The sequence below is a fragment of the Balaenoptera acutorostrata genome, chromosome 10, assembly GCF_949987535.1.
Source record: "Balaenoptera acutorostrata chromosome 10, mBalAcu1.1, whole genome shotgun sequence".
In the NCBI taxonomy this organism is placed as follows: domain Eukaryota; kingdom Metazoa; phylum Chordata; class Mammalia; order Artiodactyla; family Balaenopteridae; genus Balaenoptera; species Balaenoptera acutorostrata.
This window is the reverse complement of record NC_080073.1, coordinates 4,264,465-4,285,148: the sequence shown is the minus strand read 5'-3', so window position 1 is coordinate 4,285,148 and position 20,684 is coordinate 4,264,465. Positions and strand designations below refer to the sequence as shown.

The window sequence follows — 20,684 nt, the reverse complement described above, 5'->3', positions numbered from 1 at the left end:
GCTGATGCACCTCGAAACAATCTGTCTTCATCTCAGAAGCCCCCAGACGCAGTACCCCCTATTTGTCTCAAGATCACAGGACGACTCCTGCCTTCCATTCCACGCCATCCCCTGCTCCTAGCACCAAGTCCAGGGCGCGCGGAGAAGGCACAGTAAAGGTCTGAGGAACACTGCAGCCTTGGCCACCAACTGTATTTAACAAGCAAATCGGGCCAAAGGAACAAACTAGAAGGGCCTTCAGAGATCTTGCAGGCCATTCCTAGAGCAGGGAAGGCCCTGCCCAAGGATACACACGGAGAAAAAAGCCACTTACCCAAGTGCCTGAAATGCCGGGATGGACCTGGCCCAGTGCATGGAGAGGAAGAGCAGGCGGGACGCGGACTCGCAGATGTAGTGCACATTGAGGTACTCGGGCATCGGGCTGGGCATCGTGAGCTGGGAGAGAGAGCACACAGCACGGGGGTGACCAAGTGACGGGGGCAGCTTGTCAACACCGGTCTCTGACACTGAAGCCCCCGTGCAGAGCATCCTTGTGAAGCATGCGTCCTCTGCAGGGGGGCCGGTGCTGACTCCCTGTGGGGTCCTGCCCAGTGAACTAGGGTCTCATGGCCCCTAGAATGTGGGAGGATGGGGACCTCCCAGCTTATCCACACAAAGATATACGTCTCAACTCTGCTTCAACTACACTGGTACTTGTTCTAAGGCAATTCCATTTTGAGCCATAGGTTCAAGTCTAACTCAAACTGGGGGATGGGTCAGCTCCACAGGCTAGCAGGGATTTGGCAGGTGGCCTCAGGGAACAGTGAATGAGAGCTGAGCAGGAGCCCAGATGGCAGGAGGAGGGCACACCACCACCAGGATGTCGGGCTGGGTTCCGGGAGCCCCACTGTCTAGAAGAGGCTTGAATGCCTCTGAAGCTGGAATCCCACTGGTGACCTGTGTTCTTGGCACCCTTGGACAACTCTGGGCAGGGACTCAGTCTTCCTAAGTGATTGGCCAGATCTCTCTAGTGGAGAATATGAGGGGAAGTGAAGACTCAATCTGCAGACCTAGAGACCAGGGGCTCAGGGAGCCTGGCAGTGTCCTGGAGAAGTGAGGCCGGGGAGGTGAGTGCAGGGAAGACCGTGAGGACCTGACCAGTCTTCAAGTATATCTGAGATCTACTTTCTGTGGCTCTAGAGGGCAAGAGGTCAGGCCCAATGGCCGGGAACACCTGCTGCAACAGACAAAGGGCCTGCCTGAGACTATGCTGAAGCCAGGTCATCATGGGAAGGCAGACGGCAGAGCAGCCCGCATCAGCCTGTTTCGGCAGTGACAGGTGGCCACGCCTGCTTCAGGGTTACCGGCAGAGCCAAACAGCCAAGTGAGCAAAAGACAGTGAAAATGCTTCATGATGGGAACATTGTTCTGGAACACAAGATCCTGATCAAAGACGACCGTATGAAAAATGAGCTCACTTCAAGGTTTGATTTTTTTAACTGAGACCAGCCTGGGCACAGAGCTCCTCTCCCAGCTGAACACACTCACCTTAAATGTGACGTGAGTGTCTGAAAGGAGGGGGCCTTCGACCTCAATGATGGGTGTGGACTGGTCTCTGCTGATGACGTGGATGCTCCCTCCTCCGCTGCCGTCCATCCCGTCCGCCAGGCTTGGAGGCGAGGAGCCGTCTGTGGTGTTAAGTGCTTTAGCTAAGGTGTCGAATGCCCTGCAAGCAAAAGCGTAGCAAGCCAGTGTTGTGAGTCCACAGCTTCTATGAGGAGAAGAACTCTAGCTGAGACGTAATTTAGGGAACAACACATTGGGGAAAAGATAATTAACTTTGACTTGCTGAGAGGAGGGGTGGCGGCTTCCACATGCTGTCTCCATGGCGCCTTGGGTGCTAAGCTAGATATTATTTATTTTCACATGTAATTTCTATTTTTCACAACTACTCTCCAAGGTAGAATTCTCTCCATCTTACAGATGTAAAGTAACTTTTCCAAGACCACCCAACTAGTAAGTGGTAGAACCAGAATTCGACCTAACTCAAATCCCATCCTCTTTCCACTGGATCCAGATTTTAATTTTCTACCAGACCACAAGTGAACATGAGGACTGGTGCACCTGAGTGGCCCCGGCCATGCACCTGCCTGGCCTGGCAAGAGGGGCAGGAGTGGCCGGTCCAACAGGAAAGGAGCAAACCTAGCAGCCCAGCTGCAAAGAGAACACACCCTTGGCAGCCGGCACAGGTGTCTGGACCAGCTGGTGCCTTCTAACAGCTAATCTCTGTCTACCCTGATGAATCGATTTAAGCTCTGAACTCAGTACTTGGAAAAAAGATACGTAAGATAAACAGAAGTGGGAAAGGGGATGCACTACTGATGTTTAGGCACCATAAGCAGTGACCAATACAAGTAACATCTCTTCCCCTGCTTCCACTGAGTTACTCAATTTCGTTTTATTATTTCGTTATTGAATGAAAAGAGTTTTTAGACTGTTTTATATCGTGTAATAAAATGGGTCCACATTCCCATAGTTAAAATTTGAAAGAAGACAGACATGCAGGGGCACTGGGACAATTTTGCAATCCTTGATTAAATACAGGGTGGGTGTCAAAATGCTGCCACCCACCCTCACAACGCCGCGCCTGTGTGTGTGTCGGGAGGGGCCTCCACCCTCATGGGTTCGTACCGAGTAATCTCACTTGCAGACTGGTCCTCTGGCTGCATTTCTGAAGTGTCACCATTGTTAAGGGATTCACTTAGGTTGGCAAGGGAAGTTACTACATTTGCCAGTGTGCCCAGGGCTCCCTGGCTTGTTTCAGCCTGTTAATCAGAAAATAATAATATTAAAGATGAACACACATACAAGACTCTCAGGGCAATGAAGGTTTAATGTTGCTTTAAAAACAGCTTCTATGGGGGTACGGCTAAGATGGGGCAGAGAGGAAGAGCTTTTTGGTGATGAAACAGTTCTGTATCTTGATTGTGATGGTAGTTACACAAACCTACACATGTGATAAAATGACAGAACAAAAACAGATAAGCTGGATGTCACCAAAATTTAAACTTTTGTGCTTCAAAAGACATTATCAAGAAAATACAGAGACAATCTCTCTCCCCACACACAAAACACAACCCAGAGAATGGGAGGAAATTTTTGCAAATTATACATCTGATAATGGTTTAGTAGCCAGAATATCTAAAGAACGCTTACAGCTTAATAAGAAAAAGACAAATAAGCTAGTTAAAAATGCAAATAAAAACCACAATGAGATATCACTTCATACCCACTAGGATGGTCACAGTCAAAAAGACAGATAACAACAAGTGTTGGCGAGGATGTGGAAAAATTGGAACTCTCATACACTGCTGGAGGGAATGTAAAATGGTGCAGGTGCTGTGGAAAACAGTCTGGCGATTCTTCAAAAGTTTAAACGTAGAGTTGTAATATGACAACAGCAATTCCATTCCTAGGTACATACGTAAGAGAAATTAAAACATGTGCACAAAAAAACCTTGTACACAATGTTCACAGCAGCATTATTCCTAATAGGGAAAAAGTAGAAACAACTCAAAACGCTCATCAGCTGACGAATGGATAAATAACACATAATATAGCTATTCAATGGCATATTATTTGGCAATAAAAAGGAATGAAGTACTGATAGAGGCCACAACATGGATGAACCTTGAAAACATTATGATAAGAGAAAGAAGCCAGTCACAAAAGGCTACATATTGTATGATTCTCCTTATATGAAACGTCCAGAATTGACAAAACCATAGTCAGAAAGTGAGTGGCTTGCATGGGGTGGGAGTGGGAAGAAGGGGCAGCGACTGTTTAATGGGTTCAGGGTTTCTTTTTGGGGTGATGAAAATGCTCTGGAATTAGATAGTGGAATTAGATAGTGGGGATGGTTGTAACAATCTTGTGAATATACTGAAAACCACTGAATTGTACACTAAAAGGGTAAATTTTTGGGTATGGGAATTACATCTCAACTAAAAAAAAAAAAAGAAAGCCAAAGATATACTCAAACAACTAAACCAAGATACGTATACAAACATGTCTGCTGTATCTTGATTATAAAAATGAAAAACTAGAATCAGTAGAAAAGATCATAAACAGAGATGTGGATAATAAATCACAGAAGCACCACATAGCAGAATATCATGCAGCTGGTGAAAGATGTAGGTCGTCATGAGAGATATGTTGAAGGGAAAAAGTTGAAGGGTGAAAAAAAGAAAAAGAATGATACCCACCCCTGTCCCCATATCCTGCCCTGGTCCTGACCCTGTGCTATGGCTCTGCAAGACACGGCCTCCAGGAGAGACTGGGTGAAGGGAGCATGCAGCACTGTGGTATCTTTGTATTTATTCAAAGTAAATGATTTTGAATATATAATTGTTTCGTAGTAAAAAGTTTAAAAATCAGCTTCTGAAAATAGCTACCTTTAAGGGGCTCTGCGTATGTTCTATTCTTCATGACAAGCTTCTGGGGTGGGTCCTGTCACTTCCACGTCCTGCAGGAGGGGCGGGTAGGGCCTGGCTATGACTCTGCAGCTGCTGTCTTCACTGCACTTCACTCGCTACTGCACAGCTCTGTGCTCCTTCTCCTCGATGCAGCGACCACAACAAACTCCTAGCAGTTAGCGTTTACGGAGTGGGCACTGCATGCTTTATCAAATAACTCACTCAGGTTTCCCAACACCCCTGCCTGGTGGGCGCTGGGGTGGGGACGGGAGGGCACGGGGTGGCCGGCTCTGTACCAGCCTGTGTGTGGGTGGCACACGGGACAGGGGCTGCGCAACCCCCTGCCATCAGGAGTTCAGGGTGCTCAGGCCTTACTTTCAGGCTTATGGTGTGTCCACCCCACCAAGTGGCCGGTCACTGTCCTGCACATCTGCCGGGTTAAGGCAACGAGCCAGGCATGCATGATTCGTCACCACTGCCTGAGGACAACAGGCTCAAAGCCCAGCCAGGGACCGATGGGTGGAGGGCAGCTGTCCATCGGCTCTCATTTTTGCCTTTCCTTTCCCAGAAGAGGACATTCCTTAATGCGCCACATGTGCATGAGAGCGGATGAGAGGGGAGCCTGCAGGCCCAGCTCTGGCTCTGAGGGCGGCAGCAACACCAGCACTGTTCTAAGTCGCTCCTTCCAGAGCAGAGACTTTGGGGCTCAGTGGGGCTGCTGCCGCTTCATCGTTGCTCGAGTTACATCAGGGACAATAAGGTGAGAGAAGCAACGGGCTCCCTTGCCTGGATAAAATCCCTCTCCTCAGGTATCTCCACGGGAGGCAGCCAGCTGTCTCTTTCTTGGGGTGACAAACATCTCTGTCCGCAAGTTGGATTCCCTGTAGCTGACTCACTCTGTCCGGGTTAGAGCTGCCAGAATCCTGGCTGGACTTCTTCCTGCAGGTCATCTAATAAAAAGGAACTAGGGACCTGCAGGTCATCTAATAAAAAGGAACTAGGGACTACTGCAAAAGGCCATCTTAGGATAAAGAGCTCTTCCTCAGCCTGCCCGTAGTTTGGCAATGTGCATCACTAGGGGGGAAAATCTTAGAAGTGAACCACAGAATTTTCACCAAATTGAACTCTAGACCCTGACATGTTAAGTGACCATGATCAGCCAGCTCTGAGTTGCCAAAAAGCCATTGGCATCCCTGAAACAAATCACAGCACGGCTGTATCAGAAGTAAATGGAGATGCAGAAGGCCATGGCCTCGATGTAGTCTGAAGGCCAAGAAGAAGGTGGGTGCACACATTCAGAGAAGCGGCCTGCACTGAGACATAAAAGTGGAGAAGGCATGAGGAGAGAACATCACCTTGGAATCTGTGGCCAGGAGAACCGTACCATCCTCACGTATCAAAGGCTGCTGGATGTTCACAAGCATCCCTGGATCAAGAAGACCTGTTTGTCTATTTAAGACATAAAGAAACCCAGAGTAGCTTCCAACATTTAATGCACAGTGTGATCAGGCTGCGTTTACCTGTCCCGTCCACATCTGCAAGGCTGAGCAGTAGAAAAGCTAACTAGACTCAGCCACCGAGTGACTCACCAACCCCCTTCTCTCTACAATGAGACGTGCACAGAGCCGGGTCTGCAGCCTGAGACAGGATGACAAAGACCGCACCCCCCCCCCGGGCCTCCACGTCCACTGCCGTGCCAGTAGTGCTAACCTGATCCCAAGAGTATCACCAGGGCATTCCCAACTCTAGCGCTTGCCATGATACATTTTGGGTTTCTTGTTTCCTTCTTTCTGTTCCTTTAAGTTTGATAGATTACATTAAAAAAAAACATATAAATTGACTTGTGGCACCATCTAGACCACACCTGGATCTTAGGCCTTTTATCTCTACTGCAAAAAAGCCCCCATCCTGAATCACGAAACAACTGTTTTCCTGCATGAATGATGCCTGAACTACAGCACATAATCCCAGCACCTGAGATGGGAGAAATTCTGACCCCATCCTAAATCAGCCATCCTCAGGCCTGGACAGAGGTGTGATGAGAGCGGCCCCAAAAAGGGTGGATAAGGCAAGACAAGACTCGAGGCTGTGGCCCTCAGGCGGGGAGCCACACAAGCCCCTTTCCAAGGAATATCCGTGCTTCCCCGAATCAGCTCCGAAGGCTGATTACAGTGTTGCCCTTTGTTAACACAGGGACTGACCTTGCTCCATCTTTATCTGCCACAAATGTGGGCGTGGCTATCAGAGGACTTCTCAGGTCCTTCCGGATGTAGATTTTCTCCGTTGAAGCAGCACAATTGCTTGGTTTCTCCCGCTGCACATCAAAGGGCTTCCGTTCACTCTGCACAGCTTAAATCACAACAGAAATACCCATGTTTAAAAACCACATCCTTCACGGGAGAGGTAGGAGTCCTCTTGACTAAGCCCACTGCTGTCGGGATAAGCTCGGTGCTAGACACGCCTGGCTCAACTTCCACAGTGGATTTTGCAGCCAAAGGAGAGAAAGGCTCAAAGCCAAAGTGTTGTCACATCTAAAGGAGCTCAAGATGGCGGGTGCTATGGCCGAGAAAGGACCGAGTGGCGTTTGTGTGGGTATCATTCTGTCACTTCCTGATGCTCACAGGACTCTCTCCAGGAGGAGAAACACCCCCTCAGGTGGGCCCTTAACAGAGAGCTGCCCATGCCCCACGTGGAAAAGGAAGCATCCTAATGCCCAACTCGAGCTGGAAAGCTCCTGCTAACTGTCAGTGGGGCTCCATTTTACGTGACACCAGTGACCTCTTCCTTCAGCATCTGGTACAAGAGCAAGAACACATGCCAGAAACAAATGAAGAAAACAGACCTTTGCAGAAGAAAGAAAAGAGGACCCCATACGCATCATGTAAGGAAGGCAAGGGTGCTATTTCATGGACGGGGACCTGTGGCTCAGAGGCCACATGACTTCCCGAGGTCTCCCGGCTCCTGGGGGCAGGGCTGGAGCTGACATGGTATCAGCTTTACCCCAAAGCCTGTGTTCATCCCACTCCACATGCTGCCTCCCAAATTATCTGGACTAGGTTTCCACTGTGGAAACCAACCAACCCTAGTGGTATCAGCGCCGCATCACTGAGCTGACCCTGAAGGTGAACCAAAATGAAGCTTCAGCAGATACTGTTAGAGTATTTTAACACCAGGCATGGAAACCTCACTTTCGCCCTCCTTATTAACTCACGTGGTTTTTTAATAGTTACTCACATTCCATCTTCATGCCCATCTCTAAGCATTTTTTCAGCCGGCAGAACTGACAGCGGTTCCGGTGGTGTTTATTGATGATGCAGTCTTGATTGCTCCGGCAGCTGTAGGTCAAATTTTTCCTTACGCTCCTTTTGAAGAAACCTTTGCAACCTTCACAACTGACAGCCCCATAGTGACGGCCTGAAAGAGAAAGGTAAGTCTATCGGGGACTGGTGTGCAGGGTCAGATGCCAGCAGCCACGGGCCAACCACAGGCCTGAGCACTAAGCATGGCACCCGGGGCCTTCACATTCTTCTACCATCTTTAAAGTAGCCCTGTGAGGTCATGATGGACAAATGGAAGCTCAGACAGGTAATGCGGCCGCTGGTAAATGGCATGACCTCGGTGCTCCGAGTGCACAGCAGGAGATCGCGGGTGATGGCTGGGCTGCACGGTCCGCTGTACTCACTGGGCCCGGCTCTGCAGACCTGCCTGGTGAAGGCCCTCAGCTCCCCTGTCCCATCAAGAATGTCACAGAGCAAACACAAGCTCGTGTTTTGTTAGCCCAAAGGGTCTCATCCTGCATTTACTCCCTCTGTGTGCGTCATGTCCTAGGCCCCAGACTGACCCGGGGTGGGGGGCGTGACCGTGTGAGCCCAGGCCAAAGGAAGGCCGCCAGTTCTTTTTTCTAAGCTTGTTTACTTTGGGGGTCTCTAAGTTCTAATTCCCTCCCACATTAAAAAGAGCCGCACGTGAGTTTACCCTTCCTCACATTCCCAGCTGGGACCGCCCTCGCGTATGCTCTCCTGGTTTGGTCTCATGTAACCCAGGGTCATAACTACACTGCAGGGTCAGAGTTCCCAGGGTCACTGTGGACGGCAGCTGCAGAGCAACCCATGGCCCTAAGCTTTGGCGTGTGGAGCCGTTCTCCAACTCTGCACTTGGAGGGTCTCAACTGTGTGCCTTTAAGAAGAGTCATGCTGAAATGACTCTGTGGACATATTTCCTTCCTTGCAGTGGATTTCCTCGGGCTCTCTAGGCCTTAGAGTGATCTCTAATATCTGGAGACAATGGCACTGCAAGCCTGTCACGCGCTTTAAGCCCAGAAGGGAAAGCCAAGCAGATTCTGTGGCCTCTGCTATGCTCATGCTTCATTCACTTGTTCGAAAGTTTGCAGAGTGTCTCTCCTTGCTGATCAACAAGATGGGGATATAGAGATGAAGGGGTCAGACATGGTTCCTGCTCTAAAAAAAAGAGCACATTCTGGAGAGGAAGACAGGCCTGTAAGGAAGCAACTAGAAAAGAACACATCCAGTGCCCAGAGATCTGAACAAAAGGGTGATGAGGACAGAGGCAGCGCTGGCCCCTGCCTGCTGGGGCAGACAAGGGCTTCAGAGAAGGGGCGAGAACACAGCACCTGAGGCATGAGCGGGAGGGGCTGGAGCTTCCGGCCTTCAGTTGGTGCTTGCCTGGGGTTGTCTTCCTCTTAAGAGGCTTGGCTCAGCATTTTTTTTTTTTTTTTTTTAAACCAGGACCACAAAGTATCCAAAGTTCCTACGAATGTAGTGACCACAGAATAAAGCAGAACCAAGTGGTCATCTCAGAACTCAGGTCAGTGTCCCTAGCATCACTTACCCTCTATGGCTCCCACTGTTAGCAGGCTGAAGTCTGAGCTTTTGGGTCAGACATCTTCTTTAGTCTCCTTGTACCCACCTCCTAACCATGGAAGCCCAGGAGTGCTTCCCCAGAGACATGGTGGGTATGGATGTTAAACTCTCCAGGCACTGGTCCCGCCAGCTGGAACACCCTTCTGCTTTACCTGACAGCACACACTCAACCACCAAGGTCACCAATGTGACTTCAGGCCTTTCCTGACCCTGGGACTCCAGCCAGAATCGCATGCCCCCTCCTGTTTATCACACTGGGTTATAGTGAGGGCATGACAGAGGTAGCTACAGTTAGGACGAGGGAGGGATAGACAACAAACACATCTTGTGAAACAGCAAAGAACTGAGCAGATATTAACCAGACTAATGAAATGATTGCTCTATTTTTTTGGGGGGCGGGGGGTGCGTGGCATCTGGGATCTTGGTTCCCCGACCAGGGATTGAACCCTCACCCCCTGCAGTGGAAGCGTGGAGTCTTAACTACTGGACCACCAGGGAAGTCCCAATTTCTTTCTTACTAGTACAAAAATAATTGACACCCAACCAAGATTTACAAATCGCAGAAATAGTTTCTTGATTTTTCCCTTTGATTCTTATAATCTGACAAACTGATTTGCTTATTTACATCACCACCCCAATAAGAAGAGTGGAGTTCATGTTTTGAAACCTACAACCCTCCCCTGCCCCGGATTTGGTGCATGATGTTGGCCCCTGATGTGCACCCAGCATGGCCTTTGGTTACTCACCTGAGGCTTTGTCGCCACACACCACACAGTACTCTACCACCTGGGGCCGCTGGACGTCGGCCTTCCCCAGAAGACGCTCCACAGAAGCAGAGTCCGTGACGATCTAAGAAGAATCAGGAAATAAGCAGAGTGCTGATGAAAAACCAGAGCACTAAGCAAAGTCATGTTGAACTGTGAATTCCTAATCTCGGGTTTTTAAGAACTCTGGGAAGAACTGGGAAAGTGCCACGTGACAACTGAATCTGCCACCAGGAATGGCGTGGCCGCTCATCTGGACCAAGCCCCTTCAGCGGTGGTGGGTGGCGGTGGGCTTGTCCAGGGTCGGACACTGGTTTTCAGTGACCTAACCTCCTATCTGGCCACCCCAACCACCTAGGACTAGGGGCCGTGTGGGGACTCACAGGCGGATGCTCCAACATGAAGATACTCAAGGTCTTTTTGGTTGCTTCTCTATTCTCATGAAACAGCTTGAAAGTACACAGAGAGGTTTACTTGGCAGAAAAGTAATTAAGCTTTACTGACTAAATAACTAGCTCTCTCGTGAGGCAGCTGGGGGTGAAGGGACTAGGACAGGTGGCCTCTGAAACCTGCTCTCTCTCCTTCACTTGGAGGTGACTTTCCAGATGACCCACAGTGCTGCTCATTTGGAAGAGTAATGTAACTGGTTTCAACATGAGAAAGTGAAAAATAGCTGTTATTAAATCATGTACTAACAATAAGCCTTAAAATGATTTACGTACAGTGAGAATATATACAGAAATCATTATGTGCAACGACCTCTTATAAGACATGCAACAGAACCACCAGCCATCCTTTCACAAGCAAGGAGTCGAAGCAAGCAGTGAGGAACTCTGATTCCAGATGATCAGAATGTACACTGGGAAAGGAAGAATGAGGAAGTATTTACTAATGGCATTAGGAGGTGTCTCAAAAGTACAGCTCTGGAAGCTGAACATATTGGTGTTCTGAACCCAAATCCAGTGGAAGGAAAAAAACCCTTTCCTTCCTGAATTTTCTCCATAGTAGAAATCTCCCTGCAAAACACATGGATTCTTAGCAGCATTATTCACAGTAAACGTCGAAGCCACCCAAGTGTCCACTGAAAGATGAATGGAAAAACCAAGCGTGGTCTATACATACAGTGGAATATTATTCAGCCTTTAAAATGAAGAAAATTCTGACACATAAGACAAAACACAGATGAACCTTGAGGACATTGTGCTCAGTGAAATTAGCCAGTCACAAAAGGACAAATATTACAGGATTCGACTTATGTGAGGTCCCTAGAGTAGTCAGACCCATAGGAAGTGAAATAGTGGTGGCCAGGGGCTGAGGGGTGGGGAACGGAAGTTGTTCAGTGGGGACAGAGTTTCAGTTTGGGAAGATGAAGAGTTCTGGGGATGGGTGATGGTGATGGCTGCAAAACAGTGTGCATGTCCTTAATGCCCCTGAACTGGACACCTAAAAACGATTAAGATAGTAAATTTTATATGTTACCACAAATTTTTAAAAAACTTAAAAACCAGAACCAAACAAGACCATGGATTGCACCCTGACCTGGACTAAACATACTCCATGCTTGGCCACCATGGGACACTGGCCTTGAGTCCCTGCTTCTCTGAGTGTTGGACTTGGAAGTTCAATGCTTCCCAATAACCCTGCTCTTCTTCCAGTCCTTGCTCTCCTCCTTCCTGTACCTGCCTCAACCCCATCCCGCCTGCCAGAGGAGGGAGAACCAGGGCAGAACGGAGGGGCCCACAGGCAGCAGTTCACAGGAACAAGATCAGAATAAAGAGCTGGGCCAGTCCGAAGTAAGAGTTAGAACAAGTCGGTCCTCACCTGACTGTGGTCAGCCCCTGGTGGTGCCCCTAAAGCATCACAGGCCAAGGGCTGCCACCACGTGGCCTTGGTTGAGAACAATTCTCCAGTGGCTCATGCCAACTGCTCAGGTCAGTCTCCTGTGGGGCCGCTGATTTGCTGGCTCAAATTCCATTCCACCTGAGCACTGCAGTGGCTGCCTTCTGGGCCTTGCCACTCACTTGCTGGTTTTTTACTTTAACTGAGGCAGCAACCCACCATGTTTGCAGGTCCCCAAAGAACCTTCTAGAGATGGATTTGGCCTCCATGGTAGAGGTTAAGAGTCAAGAACAAGGGCAGTAGCGGAAGTGCTGAAACAAACACCTATCAACAGGTCTTACTTGGATCCTGCCAGGGACGAGGTTGTCCGAGGTGGTGAATATGAGCTGCTTGGCACTGGAGGTCTCCGGGGAAGCCAGGATCACCTTCCCAGTTCCAGCTCCATCTGGGCTGGTCAGGATGAACTGCTGCTTGGGGGATCCGGAGGCGTCCACTGCGGTGACTATCTGGATCTTCTGTCCTGTCTGCTGGTCTGTCACGATCTACAAGACACAACACGGAGGCTGCTCTCACGGAGCATGTGCAGTGGCTGCCAACGCCGGCCTGGAGTCAGTGCTGGTCCAGGACAGTTTCACCAGTGCCGGTGAAATGGGAAAGAGAAAACAACAGGGAGCTTTTCAGAAACTGGTTTTCATACAGCTAATTTTATTCTAGGATGATATCATCCCTCCTACTTTTAGAATTAAAATGCCCTTTGGAAGTGGAGGGAAGGGAAACTGTATGAAGGTGGTCAACTAGAAGTTGTCCGGAGAGTAAATCCTTAGATTTCTCATCACAAGGAAAAAAACACTTTTTTCCTTTTTCTTTTTTCTGTATGTATATGAGATGGTGAATGTTAACTAAACTTGTTGTGGCAATCATTTCACAATATATGTAAATCAAGTTATTATGTTCTATACCTGAAACTTAGTGCTGCATATCAATTACAGTTCAATAAAACTGGACAAAGAAAGGCCCGTTCTGTTATGAAATGAAGACAGTAATAAATAGTAGATGATAGGTTTAACTAAAAAAAAAAAAAAAAAAAAAAAAACCTTGTCCTAAGCATAATAAGAAATGTGGGCAACACTAACTTTTTTTTTTTTTTTTGGGCTGCGCTGCATGGCATGCGGGATCTTAGTACCCTGACCAGGGATCGAATCCAGGCCCGCTGCAGTTGAAGCGTGGAGCCCTAACCACTGGACCGCCAGGGAATTCCCTACCCTAACTTTTTGAAACCCCAAAACCTGAGAATGGCTGCTTTAAAGGGCTATTTCTGAAGGGAAGGTCCTATAAATAATCCTGACTTGGAGTGACAGAATGCAGGGAGTCCCTTGCTGACACACATCCAACTTCTCTCACCTCTTGACTCTGAGGTCTCTAAGCATAGAGATAACACCTGTTTCAGGGCTGCATCCCCAGGGCTAGCACAGGGCCTGGCACATGGAGAGAAGATGTGAATAAAAGACTGTGGAAGCCCTGGAGGCAGTGGGCGCTGACTCCGGAGAAGCCCTGAGCCTCATTTCTCCAGGGATGTCCACCACTCATGAGCCCCACTGCCATAGCTCACCTCTTCCCTGCATCCCTGCCTAAGGGCATCAGTCACAATTAAGATAGCTGCTACGTAAGAGCGACTTCTCTTATTCCTGCTCATGAAGTTCTTTGAAGCTGTTCTAGCCCGTTCCTGTCTCTCTTCCAGGCCAAGTGCCCAACTTGGAGCATGGGGCCACCTTTTCCCTGAGGACCCCAGCAGGCCCTCACTGCAGACAGGACTCTTGGGGTGCGTGCACTGGGCCTTGGGCAGGGGAGACGTACTGTGTCTCTGGCTGGACCCCAGCTCCCTACAGCACATTTATGGACGACATGTCTGGAATCTGCGCCACCTCTTGATAGAACTGCTTTGGGACGTGGCATCCCAAGGTTCAGACAGCAAACTCACACAGAGTCCTACAGCTTTGCCAACAGTCCAATATGGAAAATCCAACAATGCTGGTAGGTTCAAAAGAAAATGACACAAGCAAGGAAAGAGTCAATTACTTAACACGTGTTTACTGGGCACCCACTAGGTGACCGGCCCTATTCTCAGTACTAGAGATGGAAGTGTCAACATGGCGGGGAGCTCGCCTGCTAGAGGAAAGACAGACTGTGCACCCTCCCATGAAGAGTTCAGTCAGTGCCCAAGTGCCACGGAGGAAACCAAAAAGCAGGGTAATGGACAGAACACGACATGGGGAAGGAGGCAAGGGGGCAGCTTCAAGACGAAAGACCTCTCTGAGGGAGTGACGGTGGATGAAGACCCAAATGAGGCAGGAGAGGAAGCCGTGCAGAGCTGTGACAGAGTGGGTTGCAGGCTGAGGGCCCAGTGAGTGCAAGACCAGAGAGCCACAGGCTGGACATGAGTCCCAGCACATCATCACTTCCAACTGAATGGCCAAAAGACCTTTAAGGGGCTTCCCTAGTGGCGCAGTGGTTAAGAATCTGCCTGCCAATGCAGGGGACACAGGTTCGAGCCCTGGTTCAGGAAGATCCCACATGCCACAGAGCAACTAAGCCCGTGTGCCACAACTACCGAGCCTGAGCACCAAAACTACTGAAGCCTGTGCACCTAGAGCCCATGCTCCACAACAGGAGAAGCCACAATGAGAAGCCTGCGCACCGCAACGAAGAGCAGCCCCCGCTCGCTGCAACTAGAGAAAGCCCGTGCTCAGCAAAGAAGACCCAGATAAATAAATAAATAAATAAAATTAAAAAGAAACAAAACTGATAGGACTGCCGAAAAGAAATAGAGTAATCAACCATTATAGTTTGAGTTATCATCACTCCTCTGTCAGCAACTGATAAATCAAGCAGGCAGAAAATCAATAAGGATATAGTTGACCTGAGCAGCACTATCAACCCCCTTGATGTAACTGGCATTTATAAAATAATCCATCTAGCAACAGCAGAATATACATTCTTCTCAAGCCTGCATGGAACAGTCACTAAGACAGACCACATTCTGGGCCACAAATATATGTATCAAACACACATATATATATCAAAATATATAGCTGAGTGTGTAAGGAAACGGGCACTCTCATACCAGGCTGGTGGGAATATAAGTTGGTGGAACCTCTTTGGAAGGCAGTCTGGCAACTACTGTCAAAACTACACATAAGGGACTTCCCTGGTGGCGCAGTGGTTCCGAGACCGCCTGCCAATGCAGGGGACATGGGTTCAATCCCTGTTCTGGGAAGATCCCACATGCCGCGGAGCAGCTGAGCCCGTGCGTCACAACTACTGAGCCTGCGCTCTAGAGCCTGTGAGCCACAACTACTGAGCTGGCGCGCCTAGAGCCCATGCTCCGCAACAAGAGGCCACAGCGATGAGAGGCCCGCACACCACGGTGAGGAGTGGTACCTGCTCACTGCGGCTAGAGGGGGCCCATGCAGCAACGAAGACCGAACGCAGCCAAAACTAACTAAATAAATAAAAGATAACACTCCTTCTTAAAAAAAAAACAAACTACACATGACACACTCTTCCAGCAATCCTACTTTGAGGAACTGATCCTACAGAAATACTCTCACATGTCCTAAATTAAGCAGGTAAAAGGTTATTTATTGCAGCATCCAAAAAATGGGATATCAAACCGCCACTCAAGAGAAAGAGGCGGAGATTAACCAAGATGGCGGAGTAGAAGGACGTGCTCTCACTCCCTCTCAGGAGAGCACCAGAATCACAACTGGCTGCTGGACAATCATCGACAGGAAGACACTGGACTTCACCAAGGAGGATACCCCACGTCCAAGGACAGAGGAGAAGCCACAGTGAGACGGTAGGAGGGGCGCAATCAGAGTAAAATCAAATCCTGTAACTGCTGGGTGGGTGACTCACAGACTGGTGAACACTTATACCACAGAAGTCCACCCACTGGAGTGAAGGTTCTGAGCCCCACGTCAGGCTTCCCAACCTAGGGGTCCGGCAACGGGAGGAGGAATTCATAGAGAATCAGACTTTGAAGCCTAGTGGGAATTAATTGCAGGACTTCGACAGGACTGGGGGTAACAGAGACCCCACTCGTGGAGGGCGCACACGGAATAGTGTGCGCATCGGGACCCGGGGGAAGGAGCAGTAACCCCGGGGGAGACTGAACCAGACCTACCTGCTAGTGTTGGAGGGTCTCCTGCAGAGGCGGGGGCTGGCTCTGTTTCACCATGGGGACAAGGACACTGGCAGCGGAGGTTCTGGGAAGTACTCCTTGGCGTGAGCCCTCCCAGAGTCTGCCATTAGCCCCACCAAAGAGCCCAGGTAGGCTCCAGTGTTGGGTTGCCTCAGGCAAAACAACCAACAGGGAGGAAACCCAGCCCCACCCATCAACAGTCAAGTGGATTAAAGTTTTACGGAGCTCTGTCCGCCACAGCAACAGTCAGCTCTACCCACCACCAGAGCCTCCCATCAAGCCTCTTAGATAGCCTCAACCACCAGAGGGCAGACAGCAGAAGCAAGAAAAACTACAATCCTGCAGCCAGTGGAACAAAAACCACATTTACAGAAAGATAGACAAGATGAAAAGGCAGAGGGCTATATACCAGATGAAGGAACAAGAAAAAAACCCCCAAAAACAACTAAATGAAGTGGAGATAGGCAACCTTCCAGAAAAAGAATTCAGAATAATGATAGTGAAGATGATCCAGGACCTCGGAATAAGAATGGAGGCAAAGATTGAGAAGATGCAAGAAATGATTAACAAAGACCTAGAAGAATTAAAGAACAAACAAACAGAGATGACCAATACAATAACTGAAATGAAAACTACACTAGAAGGAAGCAATAGCAGAATAACTGAGGCAGAAGAACGGATAAGTGACCTGGAAGACAGAATGGTGGAATTCACTGCTGCAGAACAGACTAAAGAAAAAAGAATGAAAAGAAATGAAGACAGCCTAAGAGACCTCTGGGACAACATTAAACGCAACAACATTCGCATTATAGGGGTCCCAGAAGGAGAAGAGAGAGAGAAAGGACCAGAGGAAATATTTGAAGAGATTAGAGTCTAAAACTTCCCTAACATGGGAAAGGAAATAGCCACCCAAGGCCAGGAAGCGCAGAGAGTCCCATACAGGATAAACCCAAGGAGAAAAACGCCGAGACACATAGTAATCAAAGTGGCAAAAATTAAAGACAAAGAAAAATTATTGAAAGCAGCAAGGGAAAAACGACAAATAACATACAAGGGAACTCCCATTAAGGTTAACAGCTGATTTCTCAGCAGAAACTCTACAAGCCAGAAGGGAGTGGCATGATATACTTAAAGTGATGAAAGGGAAGAGCCTACAACCAAGATTACTCTACCCGCGAGGATCTCATTTAGATTTGATGGAGAAATCAAAAGCTTTACAGACAAGCAAAAGCTAAGAGAATTCAGCACCACCAAACCAGCTCTACAACAAATGCTAAAGGAACTTCTCTAAGTGGGAAACACAAGAGAAGAAAAGGACCTACAAAAACAAACGCAAAACAATTAAGAAAATGGTCACAGGAACATACATATCGATAATTACCTTAAACGTGAATGAATTAAATGCTCCAACCAAAAGACACAGGCTTGCTGAATGGATACAAAAACAAGACCCATATATATGCTGTCTACAAGAGACCCACTTTAGACCTAGGGACACATACAGACCGAAAGTGAAGGGATGGAAAAAGATATTCCATGCAAATGGAAATCAAAAGAAAGCTGGAGTAGCAATACTCATATCAGGTAAAATAGACTTTAAAATAAAGAATGTTACAAGAGACAAGGAAGGACATTGCATAATGATCAAGGGATCAATCCAAGAAGAAGATATAACAATTATAAATCTATATGCACCCAACATAGGAGCACCTCAATACATAAGGCAACGGCTAACAGCTATAAAAGAGGAAATTGGGGCTTCCCTGGTGGCGCAGTGGTTGAGAATCTGCCTGCTAATGCAGGGGACACGGGTTCGAGCCCTGGTCTGGGAAGATCCCACATGCCACGGAGCAGCTGGGCCCGTGAGCCACAATTGCTGAGCCTGCGCGTCTGGAGCCTGTGCCCCGCGACGGGAGGGGCCGCGATAGAGAAAGGCCCGCGCACCGCGATGAAGAGCGGTCCCCGCACCGCGATGAAGAGTGGCCCCCGCTTGCCGCAACTGGAGAAAGCCCTCGCACGAACCGAAGACCCAACACAGCCAAAAATAAATAAATAAATAAATAAATAAATAAATAAATAAATAATAAAAAAAAAAAAAAAAAAAAAGAGGAAATTGACAGTAACACAATAATAGTGGGGGACTTTAACACCTCACTTACACCAATGGACAGATCGTCCAAAATGAAAATAAATAAGGAAACAGAAGCTTTAAATGACACAATAGACCAGATAGATTTAATTGATATTTATAGGACATTCCATCCAAAAACAGCAGATTACACGTTCTTCTCAAGTGCGCACGGAACATTCTCCAGGATAGATCACATCTTGGGTCACAAATCAAGCCTCAGTAAATTTAAGAAAACTGAAATCATATCAAGCATCTTTTCTGACCACAACGTTATGAGATTAGAAATGAATTACAGGGAAAAAAACGTAAAAACCACAAACACATGGAGGCTAAACAATACATTACTAAATAACCAAGAGATCACTGAAGAAATCAAAGAGGAGATCAAAAAATACCTAGAGACAAATGACAATGAAAACACGATGACCCAAAACCTATGGGATGCAGCAAAAGCAGTTCTAAGAGGGAAGTTTATAGCTATACAAGCCTACCTAAAGAAACAAGAAAAATCTCAAGTAAACAATCTAACCTTACACCTAAAGAAACTAGAGAAAGAAGAACAAACAAAACCCAAAGTTAGCAGAAGGAAAGAAATCATAAAGATCAGAGTAAAAATAAATGAAATAGAAACAAAGAAAACAATAGCAAAGATCAATAAAACTAAAAGCTGGTTCTTTGAGAAGATAAACAAAATTGATAAGCCATTAGCCAGACTCATCAAGAAAAAGAGGGAGAGGACTCAAATCAACAAAATCAGAAATGAAAAAGGAGAAGTTACAACAGACATCGCAGAAATACAAAGCATCCTAAGAGACTACTACAAGCAACTCTATGCCAATAAAATGGAAAACCTGGAAGAAATGGACAAATTCTTAGAAAGGTATAACCTTCCAAGACTGAACCAGGAAGAAACAGAAAATATGAACAGACCAATCACAAGTAATGAAATTGAAACTGTGATTAAAAGTCTTCCAACAAACAAAAGTCCAGGACCAGATGGCTTCACAGGTGAATTCTATCAAACATTTAGAGAAGAGCTAACACCCATCCTTCTCAAACTCTTCCAAAAAATTGCAGAGGAAGGAACACTCCCAAACTCATTCTATGAGGCCACCATCACCCTGACACCAAAACCAGACAAAGATACTACAAAAAAAGAAAATTACAGACCAATATCACTGATGAATATAGATGCAAAAATCCTCAACAAAATACTAGCAAACAGAATCCAACAACACATTAAAAGGATCATACACCACGATCAAGTGGGATTTATCCCAGGGATGCAAGGATTCTTCAATATATGCAAATCAATCAATGTGATACACCATATTAATAAATTGAAGAATAAAAACCATATGATCATCTCAATAGATGCAGAAAAAGCTTCTGACAAAATTCAACACCCATTTATGATAAAAACTCTCCAGAAAGTGGGCATAGAGGGAACCTACCTCAACATAATAAAGGCCATATATGACAAACCCACAGCAAACATCATTCTCAATGGTGAAACACTGAAAGCATTTCCTCTAAGATCAGGAACAAGACAAGGATGTCCACTCTCACCACTATTATTCAACATAGTTCTGGAAGTCCTAGCCATGGCAATCAGAGAAGAAAAAGAAATAAAAGGAATACAAATTGGAAAAGAAGAAGTACAACTGTCACTGTTTGCAGATGACATGATACTATACATAGAGAATCCTAAAACTGCCACCAGAAAACTGCTAGAGCTAATTAATGAATTTGGTAAAGTTGCAGGATACAAAATTAATGCACAGAAATCTCTTGCATTCCTATACACTAATGACGAAAAATCTGGAAGAGAAATTATGGAAACACTCCCATTTACCATTGCAACAAAAAGAATAAAATACCTAGGAATAAACCTACCTAGGGAGACAAAAGACCTGTATGCAGAAAACTATAAGACACTGATGAAAGAAATTAAAGATGATACCAACAGATGGAGAGATATACCATGTTCTTGGATTGGAAGAATCAACATTGTGAAAATGAGTATACTACCCAAAGCAATCTACAGATTCAATGCAATCCCTATCAAATTACCAATGGCATTTTTTTTACGGAACTACAACAAATCATCTTAAAATTTGTACGGAGACACAAAAGACCCTGAATAGCCAAAGCAGTCTTGAGGGAAAAATACGGAGCTGGAGGAATCAGACTCCCTGACTTCAGAGTATACTACAAAGCTACAGTAATCAAGACAATATGGTACTGGCACAAAAACAGAAACATAGATCAATGGAACAAGATAGAAAGCCCAGAGATAAACCCACGCACCTATGGTCAACTAATCTAGGACAAAGGAGGCAAAGATATACAATGGAGAAAAGACAGTCTCTTCAATAAGTGGTGCTGGGAAAACTGGACAGCTACATGTAAAAG

The 20,684-nt window shown here is 47.0% G+C and overlaps 2 protein-coding genes across 5 annotated transcripts in view; one reads left to right on the top strand and one right to left on the bottom strand.

Moving 5' to 3' along the window:
• The window catches only part of NR2C2 (nuclear receptor subfamily 2 group C member 2), an 89,945-nt gene that overhangs the window by 6,547 nt on the left and 62,714 nt on the right, over window positions 1–20,684 (bottom strand). For all 4 annotated transcript variants that reach the window (XR_009009581.1, XM_057555459.1, XM_057555460.1 and 1 more), the window contains 8 exons: window positions 12,279–12,479; window positions 10,081–10,183; window positions 7,689–7,868; window positions 6,656–6,803; window positions 5,810–5,903; window positions 2,671–2,804; window positions 1,528–1,705; window positions 314–435 (listed from right to left, as the gene is read on the bottom strand). Coding sequence is in view for 3 of the 4 variants with exons in the window: in XM_057555459.1 (XP_057411442.1) it covers window positions 314–435; window positions 1,528–1,705; window positions 2,671–2,804; window positions 5,810–5,903; window positions 6,656–6,803; window positions 7,689–7,868; window positions 10,081–10,183; window positions 12,279–12,479 (1,160 nt within the window). In the remaining variant the exon portion in view is untranslated. The remainder of the gene's footprint in view (window positions 1–313; window positions 436–1,527; window positions 1,706–2,670; window positions 2,805–5,809; window positions 5,904–6,655; window positions 6,804–7,688; window positions 7,869–10,080; window positions 10,184–12,278; window positions 12,480–20,684) is intronic.
• MRPS25 (mitochondrial ribosomal protein S25) overlaps window positions 1–20,684 on the top strand; it is a 70,048-nt gene that overhangs the window by 29,945 nt on the left and 19,419 nt on the right. The gene's annotated exons all lie outside the window — the stretch shown is intronic.